The following is a 15,091-nucleotide window of genomic DNA, read 5'->3' on the forward strand; positions in this document are numbered from 1 at the left end:
CTCCTGATTGGTGGCGTAAACAAGCCATTTTCTGCCAGCTCCGGATAGAAGTAATTCTCTTTTTAGTATTATTTCTATGTCTAATTCTTGTTTGCTTTGGATATTTCCGGTATTATGTCTATATCTAACTCTTGGCTTGCTTTGAATGTCAAGGGTATTGAGGTCGATGAAGCATTGCCACCGAGTATAGAAGTGTCTGCTGAGTTGCACTAACTGTGTTTACTCTCTAGAAAGAGAGAATGACCCTTTGGTTAAGACAAAAGAGACCCAATAATACCCAGTTGCCTCAGAAGCTTGCCTCTTTGCTCACTGTTGCTTTTAAATCATCCAACCAATCAAATATATCTTCAGAAACCAATAGTGAAATCAACAAGATTATCAGAATTATTAATGATCATCCATTTCCTGATCAACCACTTCAACCTATCCTTCTTCAGTACACACCTCCACCTATACTTTCCAACAACTTTGTGGAGAATGTTCTTGGACGCCTCTTTGCAGCCCACTCCAATGGTCTCAAAGCACTTGAATTCTTCAAATTTTACCTTCATCATTCACAGTTCTGTCCAAGTCCAGATGCTTTTGAAAAGACACTCCACATCCTTACGCGGATGCGGTATTTTGATAAAGCTTGGGAACTGATGGAAGAAATCCATCAAAGACATCCTTCCTTGCTCACCCTTAAGTCTATGAGTATAATGTTGTCAAAAATTGCTAAGTTTCAATCTTTTGAAGATACCCTGGAGGCATTTCAAAAAATGGAGAATGATATATTTGCTGGGAGGAAGTTTGGTACCGATGAGTTCAATGTACTACTTCAAGCATACTGCACACAGAGGCAGATGAAGGAGGCACGCTCAGTGTTCCTAAAGATGCATTCTCGATTTCCACCTAACACCAAGACCATGAATATCTTGCTCTTGGGGTTCAAGGAGTCAGGCAATGTTACTGCAGTAGAACTGTTTTATCATGAAATGATTCGAAGAGGTTTTAAGCCAAATAGAATAACTTATAATATCAGAATTGATGCTTATTGTAAGAAAGGTTGCTTTGGTGATGGTCTAAGACTTCTTGAAGAAATGGAACAGGTGAATTGCTTGCCAACGTTGGAAATAATTACTACTCTGATTCATGGAGCAGGAATTGTCCGAAATACAGCCAAGGCACGGCAATTGTTTGATGAAATTCCTTTGAGGAACCTTCACCCTGATACTGGGGTGTATAATGCTTTGTTGAGCTCGCTTGTTAGATCAAAAGATCTGAATTCTGCAGTTGCTCTGATGGATGAAATGGAGGAGAAACATATAAAGTATGACAGTATGACCTATCATATCATGTTCTTAGGATCAATGAGGTCAAATGGCATTGAGGGTGTTTGTGAGCTATACCACAAGATGGTTGAGAGAAATTTTGTGCCCCAAACACGAACAGTAGTGATGTTAATGAAAATTTTCTGTGAAAATAGTCGGGTTGATTTGGGTTTGAATTTATGGAATTACCTTGTGGAAAAAGGATATTGTCCTCATGGGCATGCATTGGATCTGCTGGTGACAGGATTGTGCTCACGGGGGAGGGTGCAAGAAGCATTTGACTGCTCCAAACAAGTATTGGAGAGGGGGAGGCATATAAGTGAAGCAGTATTTCGGATGTTGGAAAGATTTTTGTTGCAGACGGGTGAGAAAAACAAGTTGAGTAAACTTCAGAGGATGATAGAAAAACTACATGATATTTTGCCCCCATCAATAGGGCATGCAGTAGGTATCACTGCTTCCACAGATATACATTAATAAATATGGTTATGCTCTATTATACTTATCATGATTCATCAAAATTTGTTTTAATTCATGGATAAATTACTTTTTTCTTGCTTTCTTCTCAATAATGTGTTTTTAGATACTGTAAAGTATTTACATATATGCCTAATATATTTTTAGTGAGAATTATCTTGCCACCTCCTTGAAGAAATCATTAGATCAAATCATGTTGTTCCCTGCCTTAGGAGTGCTCAGGCAGTCAATAGATCAAATTTATGGAGTCTGTACATTTTGTGCAAAAGATTAAAGCTCTTGAAAAGTCATATCAGAGGAGTTTAATCAGACAAACTTTGGAGGGAATTCTTAGAAATTTAGGTGCTGGAGAGGCTTTTTTTGAATTGTAAAGCTGGGATCAATTGGCTAAGGTTAGGGGACCATAATAGTGCTTCTTTTCATAGGATGGTGAAAGTCACTAGGAATTCAATCAAATGCCTCTTTGATGACCAAGGGAATCAAATTGAGGATATGCAAGAAATCTGCAATCTAGATATCTATATCTTTTAGAAAGTGCTTGGTACTGCCTTTACTACTTTTTGTTAACTCTATTGGCATTGCTCAGATTATGCAGTATGAGATTCCAATATGGAACAAAGAATCACTGATGCAGAGATTAAGCATGCTATGTTCTCACTAAATAGAGACAAATCTCTTGTTCCCGATTGATATGCAGCTCATTTTTTCAAATAGGCTTGGCATATTGTACAGAGAGATGTGCTTGCTGCCATTCATTAGTTTTTTCTCTTCATCTAAGCTTCTTTGGGAGGTAAAAACTACTTTAATTACTTTTGAGTTCTTAAGATCCCTAAGCCCTCTAATATGACAGAATGTAGACCAATTTCTTGTTGGAATACAATGTACATATGCATTACGAACTTATTAGTCAGAAAATTGAAGAGTTGCCTTGATTGATTGATCTGTTCCACACGAACTGCCTTGATACCTGGGAGGAGAATTGCTGAGAATGTCCTAGCTCAGGAATTAGTGAGGAATTATCATAGGAACCTTGGTCAATGTGCTACTATGAAGCACGGGTGCGGCGTTTGGGCCGCCGCACCTGCGTTCGACGCGGGGACGTGCAAGCGATGCCGCTGCCTGCGCGTCCGTGCCGTGTCGGGCATTAAAAGAATCATTTTTTCGGCGCGATTCGCGCCGATTCGCGCCAATACGGCACCGATTCAAGCCGACGCGCACGAAATCGGGCTGATTCGAGCCGATTCAGCCCAAATAGGTCCGTATCGATTGAAATCGGTCCGGCCGAAATCGGCCGATACCGGCCGATACAGGCGAAATCGGCCGATATTGGCCGAAATCTGCCGATATCGGCCGAAATATGCCGATATCGGCCGAAATCGGCCGATACCGGCCGAAATTCAAAAAAAAAAAAAACAACAACAGGTGCTTATGGCTGAAAAAAAAAAAAAAAAAAAAAAAAAAAAAAAAAAGAAGAGGTGCAAACGCACCGTTTGGAAAAAAAACCAAGACCCAACCCTCTCCCTCTTCATTTTTCTTGAGCCTCTCTCCCACTCTCTACCTTCACTCTTGAACTAGGCTCTCTCCTATTCTCTCTATTCTAGTTATTATTTACCATTGTTCTTAAATTTGGTATATATTTATATAATGTAAAAAATGTATGTTTAGCAATATATTAAAAATATAAATAAAAATATTTTTAATAATTTTTTAATCGCCGCACCCCGCCGCACCCGCACCCTACTTTTTCAAAAATTGCCGAGTCCCGCACCCGCTCCCGCACCCGCACCCGAATCCCAAAACGCACCCGTGCTTCATAGATGTGCTATTAAAGTAGGGAAGACCTATGACTTAGTAAATTGTAAGTTTCTTCCCAAAACTCTGATTAAAGTTGGCATCCCACAAAATTTATTGAATGGATTGAGGCTTGCATTACCTCTCCCCATTTTCCAATTGTCATTAATGGCTCTCTGGTGGGCTTTTTAAAAGGGAGAAGAGACTTGAGGCAAGGTGATCCATTGTTGCCATATCTTTTTTATCATAGCTATCCAAGTGTTTTAAAAATGATGAGCAAGGTGGCTGAAATGAAGGTTCCATCCTAGATGTGAGAAAGTAGCCCTATCTCTCTTGTGTTCTCCAAAAGATTTGATGATTTTTGCAGTTGCTAAAGAAGAAACTATTCAAGCTATATAGCAAAATAGAATCCTTCTATCACTAACTTAACCTTCGGAGGGTCTTTAGCCGGCACCCCACCGGTGCTATCTATTGGTTCTTTGTTCTCTTATTCTTCAAGTACCCTAATTGAAGCGCGTGTGAACGATCAGCTCACTAACTATTTTTGTGCTTCATTAGTACCCACCACCCAAAGATATCTTTATATTAATCTTACTAGCAAACTTGACTTGCTTTTGTTCAATCTTTAATTAATCAAGCATTTCAAGATTTTACCACTTATAATCTACTCCTTAGAATCTTTTATCCATCATATGAGAAGGAAGGAAGTTTAAGAATCACACAAACATGCATTGAGGTTCATTAGCTCTCAATAGATAGACAGGTATTAAGAAGGTATCAAGACCTGTAGTTTTAGTTTTTCTTGAGCAGTCTTGTCTCTTCAATAATACCACCTGTTATTCAAATCAAGGTCTTATTGAACACACTTAAAAACTAACACTCAATTACATAAAAAGTGTGTTTTGCCTACAGGATATGCCAATTGATGTCGTCCAATTTTGTAATGGAAATTGTAGTGTAGTTAAGGTTGTCGTTCTACTGAGAAAACCAAAAAAATGAAAACAAGAACACGTTAAAATCACCAATAATATATAGAAAAATATGATTGAAACTTAGGAAAAATAAAGTTTGGTAAAATTTAATAATTAAAATCACTATGGCGTTAGGTTTATCCACCAATATTGTTAAGCATCCACTACCAATCTAATTTAGTACACAATCAGGTAAGTAAATACATAAACTAGCCAATTGGAAGATTTAGAGATAAGCTTTAATAATAAAACTCTCTTTGGTTGATTATATTCATCAATTGTTCCAACAATATAGTCTAGAAAATAATAACTTTGCTAGAAAAACTTAAGAGCATACCCTAGAGGCAATACTATGGCAAAAGTAATATCTAACAAGATTACTATGTTTTATTAGAGAGATTATAAAACCCTAGTCTAACAATAAGAAAATTTAAGAATAGACTAATGAAAGAATTAGAAATCAAATATCAATCTAATAAAACAATTATAAAAAGAGAATAATTGATTTCAATAATCAATACGTGAAAAACTTGCTTAAATTTCCTAGTAGCCAACTTACAATGTTGGGGATTCACCCCTAACCCTAGCTTAGGCTCTTAAGCTTTCATAGAAAATAAAAACTCTTTAAAATTGATGAAAAATAAGATTTCCTAGTAGCCAAAAACATGGCTGCCCTTGTATCCCTTTAATATTCATAACATTCAAACCCTAAAATACATGCTTCCCAAAAAGGAAAATATAAAATGGCAAATCCTATTTTTCAACAGTGGGTTAACTTTCAAGCTGGTTTTGGCCTTTAATACGGTAGATTCTGAAGTTTTGGTAAACTACAAAGTTTTAGATCTTTTAAGTCCTCTTTCTATGGCCACAAGAATCAAGCCAATCTGATATCGGAGTAAAAAGATATGGCCAAAATACCAAAGGTCATAATATTTCCATGCTAGGATTTTTTCATCTTTGGCTCTACCAAATTTCCTTCTTTGACTCATCTTTGACTCACTAAATTCTTCAAAAACCACTTCTCAATTGATTTTCACCCTTGGATTCTCTTAGCTTCATGTCTGCATGCTTAGCTCATTAGTTTAAATCTCCCAGAAGAGAAAAATACACGTAATGAATATATTTTAGAGAAAACTTGCGAACTCTCATACTTACGTGTAAGTGTGGGAATAAACTCAAAATAAATGTGATAATGCCTACCAAAACTAAGATAATATTGTACTTTTAAGCTATTATCACCGGTCACATAAAATATGAATCTAACAAATCTCAACTTAATATCAAACAATAGTTAATGACATGGGTGGACCTTTTAACACAAACTTTAGTATAAAATTTTTGCTCCAAACATGTTCAAAGCTTTTGGCTTCAACCCCCAATAAATAACATGTGCTCTTGTCATGTACATTGCATATGATTTATTTGGTTGGTTGTGTTAAATGAGTCATGTGTATTATACATGATAATGACTCGTAGTAACTTCCTATTGAGAGTTGAAATCAATGGCTTTAAACATGTTTATAGCCAAACTTTTTCCAACTTATGAGGAGCATGGCTACAACTTTGTGCTTTTTGCCTTTTGTCTCAACTTGATTTTAATAATATAATTTTAATATTTTTAGAAATAAGTTAACTTTTAACTTTTTTTTTGGTCTCACATTATGCAATTAAGCTATTGGAAATAAGTTATTACTAAATGAACACTTATTAATATAAAGGTTAATTTTTTTGGGCTAAAAAATCATTTTTGTACCTAAAGTTTGCACTACTCAAACATTTTGCCAATCTAAATTTTAAAAAATTTATTTGTTGTCCTTACACTACTCAAACATTTCGCCATTCATCCTTTAACTATTGTGTCATTCACATTTTAGCCTCTAAACTATTAAAAATTGCTCTTTAAAAAGTTTAGGAACTAAAAAACAAAATTTATACAATTTTAGAGATAAAATGAAATACAAACTTTTTTTTAAGAGAAAAAAAAATTTAAGGACAAAAATAATACTTTAGCTAAAAAAAAACTAAAACTAAACATATAAAGTTATAAACCTTTTATTTATTTATCCTCCAGAGACAAATAAGCTTGAGAGGCTAGGGTTGTACTTGGGCCATGCCTGCTAAATCCGAAGGTGGATCCAACAAATCTGGGACCCTCCTGCTGCCACATTTCCATAACGGATATCGGTAATTCGACCCACCAAGAAGAACCATTTACATCATCTCACCCTACTCTCTTCCCAAACGCGTGTACGCTACCCCTTCTCCCTGTATCACCAATCAACATGCAAAATCTATATTTTATTTTATTTTATTTTTTAATGAAAAAGTATAAATTACACCCTTAAAATTTTGGGCGCTTTAATTTTACATTTCGAAGAATTAGAATTAGAATTAGAATTTTACTCTTTAAATTTTATTTTGTTTGCATTAACCATTAGCAACCATTCCATCCATATTTTCCATTAAGTGTCATATAAATTTACTTTGTGTGTTTAGTTTTTTTTTAATAGAATAATGTTATATCATTTTTGTAGCCTAAATTTTTTTTTAAAAGTTATTTGGTGGTAAATATTAAGTGCTATGATTACAACATTTTCACAACAAACTATAGGTGATAAGTTGTTATTAGTTTTAATTTAAATCCACAACTTTAATTACTTTTTGTCCATCAATAACAACTAATAACAACCTGTCACTTAAGACTTTTAATAAAAGTATTGTAAAAATGTTATGGATACAATATTTTTTAATTAAATATAGGAAAATGCTAATGGGTGCTCTTAGGGCAATGATTAATAATCCATTTAAATAAAATTTTTATAGGAAAAGAAAAAAAAAATATTTTAACAATTTTTCTATTTTCCCATAAAAGTGATGTAAATTTTTTTCTAAAATAGATTATTAACCATTGTCCTAAGGGTACTCGTTAGGATGATCCTTAAAAATAACATAGCATAATGATATTATTTTATTGGATGAATTAAACATGTGTGACAAACTTATATAACACTTAACCAAAAATATAGACGAGGGACTTGCTGATGCAAATAGAATACAACTTCAAAGATAAAATTCAAATTCTAAAACTATGTAGTTTGCAATTTAACATTTTATTAAATATAGAGAAGCTAGAATTCTAACCTGCATGGTTCACTATTACTAAACTAATACACTAATCAATTTTGGAGTAAACAACTCTTTACTAATCCTAAAATTTGTTATTTAATAGCAAAAAATTTTATCAGATAAGCTAACTCTAAGAAACGAGCACAATTCTTAATGCCAAAGTAAGTCAAATTTCTAACATACACGCCAAAAAAAGAAAGGGGGAACATTTATGTGGGTGTGTGAGTGTGTGACTGGTGTGGTGTGGGGGCAAAAAGCAATAACGCATCGGTCACATAATGAGGCTATGACTCGTCGTCTCTACGAAAAGCTCCGACTCTTGTCATCGCATTCGCAGAGACTCTTCTTTTCATCCAGACCCACTCGTTTCCTCTCTTTAAAACTCCCTCACTTCTTCTCTCTCTTCTCCACGCTCCAACTCTGCAAGTACCTCGCACGTGCCTTCGCTTCCAAAACCCTAGCTTTCTTCTCCTCCATCTCCATGGACGACCCCTTCTTCTCCTCCCTCGACGATGACCCCTGGTCCGATAACTCTGAATATCTTTCCCGCTTCCGCCCTCTCCGTACTCTTCCCGACGACGACGACTACGACTTCGGCGCCTCCGCCTCCGATTCCGATTCCGCCATTGACAAGCTTTACTTGGTTCCCTACAGGTATATTCTCTACTCGCTCGCCGAAAATGAAAGTCTCTAGGTTAGGTTTTGGATTCAGGATTTTGCTGAATTAGGGGAATGGTTGCTTCGTTTTCTTGTGCTTTAAGCAATGCAATTTGAGTATTACTGTTATTGCTTTTGCATTTGTACTCTCTCTATGTTGTTTTTTTTTTTTGGGGGGGGGGTCAATTTTGTGAAGGAAATTTAACTACTTTATATTATAGTGTAAATGTATGAACTCTCTGGAATAGGCTTTATGAAATGTATACTTGGTTCCCCATAGGTTAGCTTTTGGATTTAGGAATTTGCTGAATTAGAGAAAGGAAAATGCTAGAGCTACAAACTTTTTTACAAACAGCTTATGTGGTGGGTGGTTATTGGTAAGTAAATTTGTCTGTGGTGTTCTTTCTTATGGTTTTTGGTTTCTTGTGCTTTAAGCAATGAAATTTGAGTTGCTATTGATTGCTTTTGCATTTATAATTGTTTATGCTTTATAGGTTTACTCTCTAGGAGTAGCTTTTTATGTTAATTTGGTGAAGGAAATTCAACTGCTTGGTAATTGTGGGGTAAATGTATAAAATCTTTGAAGAGGTAATCAATAAACCAAGATTAATCTAAATTTTTTTTTTAATGCAAACAAATCTCTCTTTATATATATAGTCTTTATGCAATGTTCTTCTATTTTATTTCATTGTAATATTAAGAGAGAGCCTCCATCGAAATAATGCATTTTAGAAAAGTTTTTGTTATAGCAATGCATTCAAGTAGGGAGAATGTCTTATTTATGTGGCCTCCTCAATTCAATTGTGTATTGAATTTTCAGGTGGTGGAAGGAGGCTCAGCGTGATGATGATAATGAAATAGGAGGTGTTTTATACTCTGTGTCATTGAACGATGACATTGAGTCAGAAATTGTACTGGATTTGAGGAAGAAAGAGGATTCTAGGAATGCTGAAAAGGAAGAAGAAGGGTTTTCAGGCCGTGAGTATGCCTTGCTTCCTCAACCAATGTGGTTATGGGCCCTCAAACGGTGAGCGTGCAAGCATTTGCTTCTACGTCCCTTTGATTTGTTCTTTTTCTGAAATGCACGTGGTCAAGAACTTGGTCTGATGATAAATAGCAACCATAGGTTGAAACTATCTCTTAAAAAAAAAAAAAAATTCATAGGATCTTTGGAAATTTTCTAAAAATAAAATTGAATTAACCAATTTTTTAAACCTATCCCAAAAAAAAAAAATTACTCACAAGAGATAATGCATTATGAGAATTTGATTTCTTCTGTTTCTAAAGTTCTTTATAAGCAGCTATCACGTGATTAAAATGGTTCTTACAGTATGGAATAATAATTTACAAGAAGATTGGGGTGGAAAGTATTTGCTTAGATTTTAGATAGCTTTAATATATGTTGTATCTAAGTTGCAGAGTTGAAGTATTTTTTTAATGTTCCTCGATTCTTCGCCTGAAGAGTTCTGTTTAGTTTTTCTCCCTTTTTTTTTTTTTTTTTTTTTTTTCTTCTGAGAAGTTGGTATATTTTAAGTCTTGGTAGTTAATTAAGTGCCTAGAGTCAAGGTTTATTTTTGTAATTCAATAATGGAATTTTTTTGGCTCTAAACATGCTTGCAGCTATCTTGTTTCAACCTACTATGTAATAATTGAAGATACCATTAATATGTAGTTTTTGTCACATGACTTTTTAATGTCATGACTTGTTTAAATAATACACATGGATATTCTTATAATTTTCCATGTAGTGGGATGAAAAAGATAACCCCAAACATGGTTGGAGCTAAACTTTGTCCTTCAATAATTGGGATTTCCCAAGTCATTGAGAATTAGGTTTCCTTAGTCGATTAGAATTAGGGTCTAGTAGTCTATATTAGCTTAGCATTGTTCTCCCTATCAAGATATATTCCTAATGGCCTGGTGCCAACTTTAGGCAGGCAACCACACATGGATATTCTTATAATTTTCCATGTAGTGGGATGAAAAAGATAGCCCCAAACAGGTTTGGAGCTACACTTTGTCCTTCAATGATTGGGATTTCCCAAGTCATTTAGAATTAGGTTTCCTTAGTTGATTAAAATTAGAATTAGGGTCTAGCAGTCTATATTAGCATAGCATTTTCTCCCTATCGAGATATATTCCTAATGGCTTGGTGCTAACTTTAGGCAACCCTAGGTGCTGACTCATAAGGATTTTTTTTTTCTTGCTTGTTGATGACTCCTAGATTGCCTATCTTTTATTTTATGTCCTTCAATTTTTTGTTGGATTGCTTTAGTTTTTTCTTGTGTCAACCAATATATAAAGGGTGAATTTGTTATAACAAGTTGGGAAGTCAATGTTGTTTCTCCAAAACTTGGGGTGTTTTTTCACTAGTTCTTCTCACTTGTAAACTAGTGTACTTTGTGCTGCTTCTGCTTGATGTGTGTGCATGTGGTGGGGGGGGGGGGGGAGAGGGAGGTTGTGATGAATAATAATAATATTTTTATTGACGAATCTCAGTATACAAGAAGTATACTAAGAAAGAAAAAGAACTGTCAAGACATAGAACAACTATCAATGAAAGTAAGCAAAGAGGGAGAAGAGAAAGTGGACAACAAAGAGGGAGGCAACTTTAATTCTCTTGAAAGTGTTAATCTCTTAAAGTTGCTTGAGCACCATTTAAGGGACTAGGTGTGGTTAAGATATGTCCTAGACTACGTTAAGTAGCATGTGGTAAGCGATGGGTCACTTGTTTGCTTCTGGTGTGATGTATAGTGTGGAGTTTTTTCTTTGCGACAACTGCTGATGTTATGCTCAATTGGAGCCTTAGCTTGAAAGAATTCTAGATTCTCTCATTCAACTATGCAGACTGAGTAAAGCCAACGGTTGTATGAGTGAGCTTAAACAAGGACAATTGAGCTCCACTAGGGATTCCAAGGCTTGACTCTTAATTTCTTAATCTCATTCTAATTTGATGGTGCCACGGGCCTAGGCCTCAGGCTCAAACAGGACAAGCTTGGCATGGTTGAACTCCTCAAATTGCCAAATTAGTCACAAAATTTTCTAGTTTATCTCTGTTGTTATGGGTGGTTCCATTTTCTTTTTTGTTGAGTCCAAGACTTTTGAATTCTCCGTTGAGGAGGGAGGTACCTATTACATGTTGCGCATTTTTGAGAGAAACTGGAATTCTCTCCGATCAGTTTTTATGGCCAAAGAGAGTGCAAAGCGTTTGCTTGCTATTGTGGAGGATATCATGTCTAATGTGATTCTTGGAAATTATGCATGAACTTTCAGGGATGGTAATAAAGTATTTATTGCAATTGGGTTCCAATGCACATGGTAGTTTCTTTATGATCTCAGAATTTGTCCATGGTAGACAGAAAGGCTTCATTGTGGTGCCGACAGGAAAATTGGGTAGTGGGTGGAGAGGGTTTGGATTTCATCTTCGGAAGACTATTGCTCTTGAAACACTAGTCGGCAAACTGCCGTCACAATCTGATTTGAAACCGCCAATGGAGAAGTTCTGACAGCAAAATTCCAAATCCTTTATGATGGCAATGATGGAGGGTGATCGGAGAGATGGAGGTGGTAGTAAGAAAGGAAAGCAATTAATGCCAAATATTCAAAATTCAAACAAAGCAATTTTGAACAATCAGAACCATGATTCATGCGATATGGATGCTAGGAAGGAAAGAGCGCTGCCTGAGGCTAGAATTACGTTTGAGATTAATGAATATGTTAGCAGTGGCATTGATTTATCTCTGGATGTTTGCTTGAGATTGGACCGTGGACCAGATGGTAGGTGGGACGTTAAGTGGTCCAAAGTCTAGGAAGTGGGCCAAAATGTTAAGCCCACAAAAGGTTACTTTAAGCCTACAGCCCCATTCAACCAAGGCAACCCAGTAAAGGCCAAACCAGTCCACACTTTTAAACCCAAGCCCATCTCGGTCTGGCGGCCCAAAACAAAACAGCTCACTTCCTCCTCTTCTTTTCCAGCACGTGAAACCCAAATTCCAGGGATATCTTTGGCATCAGTCACGGCGAGATTTGTGAGAGGTAATAAGAGCTCTCATGTAGTGATTGCTGAGCCGATGCTTCCTCAAGCTGTTCTCGGTGGCTCTCCAACACTAGCCCACTCGACAAAGGTCTCCAATGAAGCCGATGAGGCTGATAATGAGATTCTCGGTTTCGATGAGACCAGGTATGGGTCGGCAAACACCTCCGATGGTGAAGAGAATTTGCAACGAGACATCTAGTTGATTCTTCAAGAGCATTCCGACAACGTTATCAAGAAATGGGGGAATTCAGAGTAATGGGTGCTTGAATTGCGAGATGGAAGGAGGGTGGTGGTTCCGATTCAGATCTCTCTGCTGCCGGGTGAAGCCATAGAGGTTACGGAAGACCAAAATCAGTTGGCCTTGGTTCCGTTGAAATCTTCAGACTCCTTGGAAGTGTCATTAGCTCAGTATGACGGGGATGAAGTACTTGTGGAGGATTGAGTTTCGGACACCTATTTGGAGGATGCTAAGCTGCCTCTAGCTGTTGAACCACTTGCTTTCTCACTACCCTTGGCCATGAAAGAACAGGAAGTTGTGGGTGGGGAGAATTCAGTGGGTGTGGATAGTTCAATGAGGCAAGAACCTTACTCAGAGTGGTTCCAAAGCAGATTCAATGGCTTTGATAGCTTCCTGGGCACGTCCCTAGAAGGTTTGGAAAATCAAGCAACTAAATTTTTATTCGCTGTTGAAGCTGAATTACAATGGAGGGCTGCTTTGGACAGGAAAGCACGTGATTTAAAGAGTCCCGGGGTGAAAGGGTTAAGAGAGTTGAAGGGTCTATTTGTTTTATTAATTATGGTTCTACCTTTGCTCGACGTAGTGGTAATAATAGTGATCAGGCTCTCTTTGTTCCTCAATGAACTTAAAATTGCTTTCCTGGAATGTTAGAGGGTTGAATGGGGTAGAAAAGAGGCTTCAGATTTGTAATTTGCTACGGACTTGGAGGGCTGATATTGTGTGCTTGTAGGAGACCAAACTTGAATGGATTACTAGAGGAATTGTTCGTAGTATAAGGAGCTGTCCTTATGTAGATTGGTTGTACTTGGGCTCTGAAGGTGCTTCTGGAGGTATTTTATTGATGTGGGATAGAAGTGTTGTGGAGAAGGTGAAGGAGGCGGTAGGGCATTTTTCAGTTTCATGCATATTCAAAAATGTTGGTAACCAATTTGAGTGGGCTTTTACAGGTGTCTATGGACCAAATATGAACTAAAAGCGTAGGAATATGTGGGAGGAACTAACCTGGCTGATTAGTTGGTGGGATTTGCCTTGGTGTCTAGGTGGTGACTTTAATATAATCCGTTTCCCATCAAAGAGACTAGGGGCTGCAAGTTATACTCAGGCCGTGTGTAGATTTTCTGACTTTATCTCTCTTCATGGGCTGATGGATATACCTTTGGAGGGGGGACCTTTACACTTGGTCCAACACATCCTCTGCATCTAGAATTGATCGGTTTCTTGTCTCTCCACTCTTGGCAGATCATTTCACACGGTTTTCCCAAAAAAGGATGTCTAGAGTTCTTTCAGACCACTTCCCAATTTTGATGGAGGGCGGGAGTCAAAGGAGAGGTAGAATTTCTTTTTGTTTGGAAAATATGTGGTTGAGGGCGGAAAATTTTGTTGACAAAGTGAAGGCTTGGTGGGCATCCTATTTGTTCCAAGGAACTCCTAGTTTTATCTTAGCTAAGAAGTTGGCAGCTTTGAAGTTGGATCTAAAAAGGTGGAATGAAACGGAGTTTGGCAATGTCACATATAAGAAACAACAGCTTTGGAGCAAGTTGAATGATTTGGATACTAAAGAGGAGACTCACCCATTAACAGCTGAGGAAAAGTTAGAAAAAGTTAATCTCCGTACGCATATTGAAAAGTTGACTCTTTTAGAAGAGATTAGTTGGAGGCAAATGTCTAGGGTGCTACACTTGAAGGAGGGAGACGCCAATACCAAATTCTCTCATAGAATGACTAATTCTAACAGAAGAAATAACAGTATTGAAAGCCTTATGGTTAATGGTAGCTTGTCCTCATATCAGGGTGAGATTGCAGATTGCTTTACTCAATTTTTCAAGAAGTTATATTCTGAGTAGCAAGTTGATTGACCATTTCCAAATGTTTTTGTTTTTCCAATGATATCCGGTGACAAGGCGCTTTGGCTAGAGAGACCTTTTGAGGAGGGAGAAATATTTGATGTTATATAGAATTTTAATGGTGATAAAGCTCCTGGACCAGATGGTTTCCCAATGGCTTTTTTCCAAGCTTGCTAGGGGGTTCTCAAACCTGGTCTAATGGCTGTATTTCATCATTTTTTTTGCTAAAGGTCAGTTTGAGAAAAGTTTAAATGCAACATTCATTACTCTCATCCCTAAAAAAAATGCAGCAAGTGAAGTTAAGGATTTCCGTCCCATTAGTCTTATTGGGGGGGTTTATAAAATTATTGCTAAAGTCTTGTCCAACCGTCTTCGCTCGGTTATGGAAGATATAATTTCATCATCATAGAATGCTTTTGTGAAGAATCGACAAATCCTTGACCTTGTACTTGTTGCTAATGAATGCCTTGATAGTAGATTGAAGGCTGGTTTGCCGGGTTTACTTAGCAAACTAGATGTTGAGGAAGCTTTTGATCATGTAAAATGGGGTTTTCTCTTGAAGCTGCCAGAACGGAGTGGGTTCTCTGCTAAGTGGAGGCAGTGGATTTTCTTTTGCCTATCTACGGTTCGTTTCTCTATTC

The 15,091-nt window shown here is 36.9% G+C and overlaps 1 protein-coding gene across 4 annotated transcripts in view; it reads left to right on the plus strand.

Moving 5' to 3' along the window:
- LOC142610143 (ubiquitin carboxyl-terminal hydrolase 8-like) overlaps positions 1-15,091 on the plus strand; it is a 37,421-nt gene continuing 22,330 nt past the window's right edge. Inside the window, exons 1-3 of one of the 4 annotated variants that reach the window (XM_075781870.1) lie at positions 1-50; positions 154-1,758; positions 9,153-9,342. In XM_075781870.1, the coding sequence (XP_075637985.1) occupies positions 240-1,758; positions 9,153-9,193 (1,560 nt within the window). In that variant the 5' untranslated portion in view covers positions 1-50; positions 154-239 and the 3' untranslated portion in view covers positions 9,194-9,342. Of the gene's footprint in view, positions 51-153; positions 1,759-7,885; positions 8,330-8,612; positions 8,710-9,152; positions 9,360-15,091 lie in introns of those variants that run through there. The other 3 variants (XM_075781869.1, XM_075781871.1, XM_075781868.1) reach the window with 3 other exon arrangements.

Source organism: Castanea sativa, chromosome 9 (assembly GCF_040712315.1).
Source record: "Castanea sativa cultivar Marrone di Chiusa Pesio chromosome 9, ASM4071231v1".
Classification (NCBI taxonomy): Eukaryota; Viridiplantae; Streptophyta; class Magnoliopsida; order Fagales; family Fagaceae; genus Castanea; species Castanea sativa.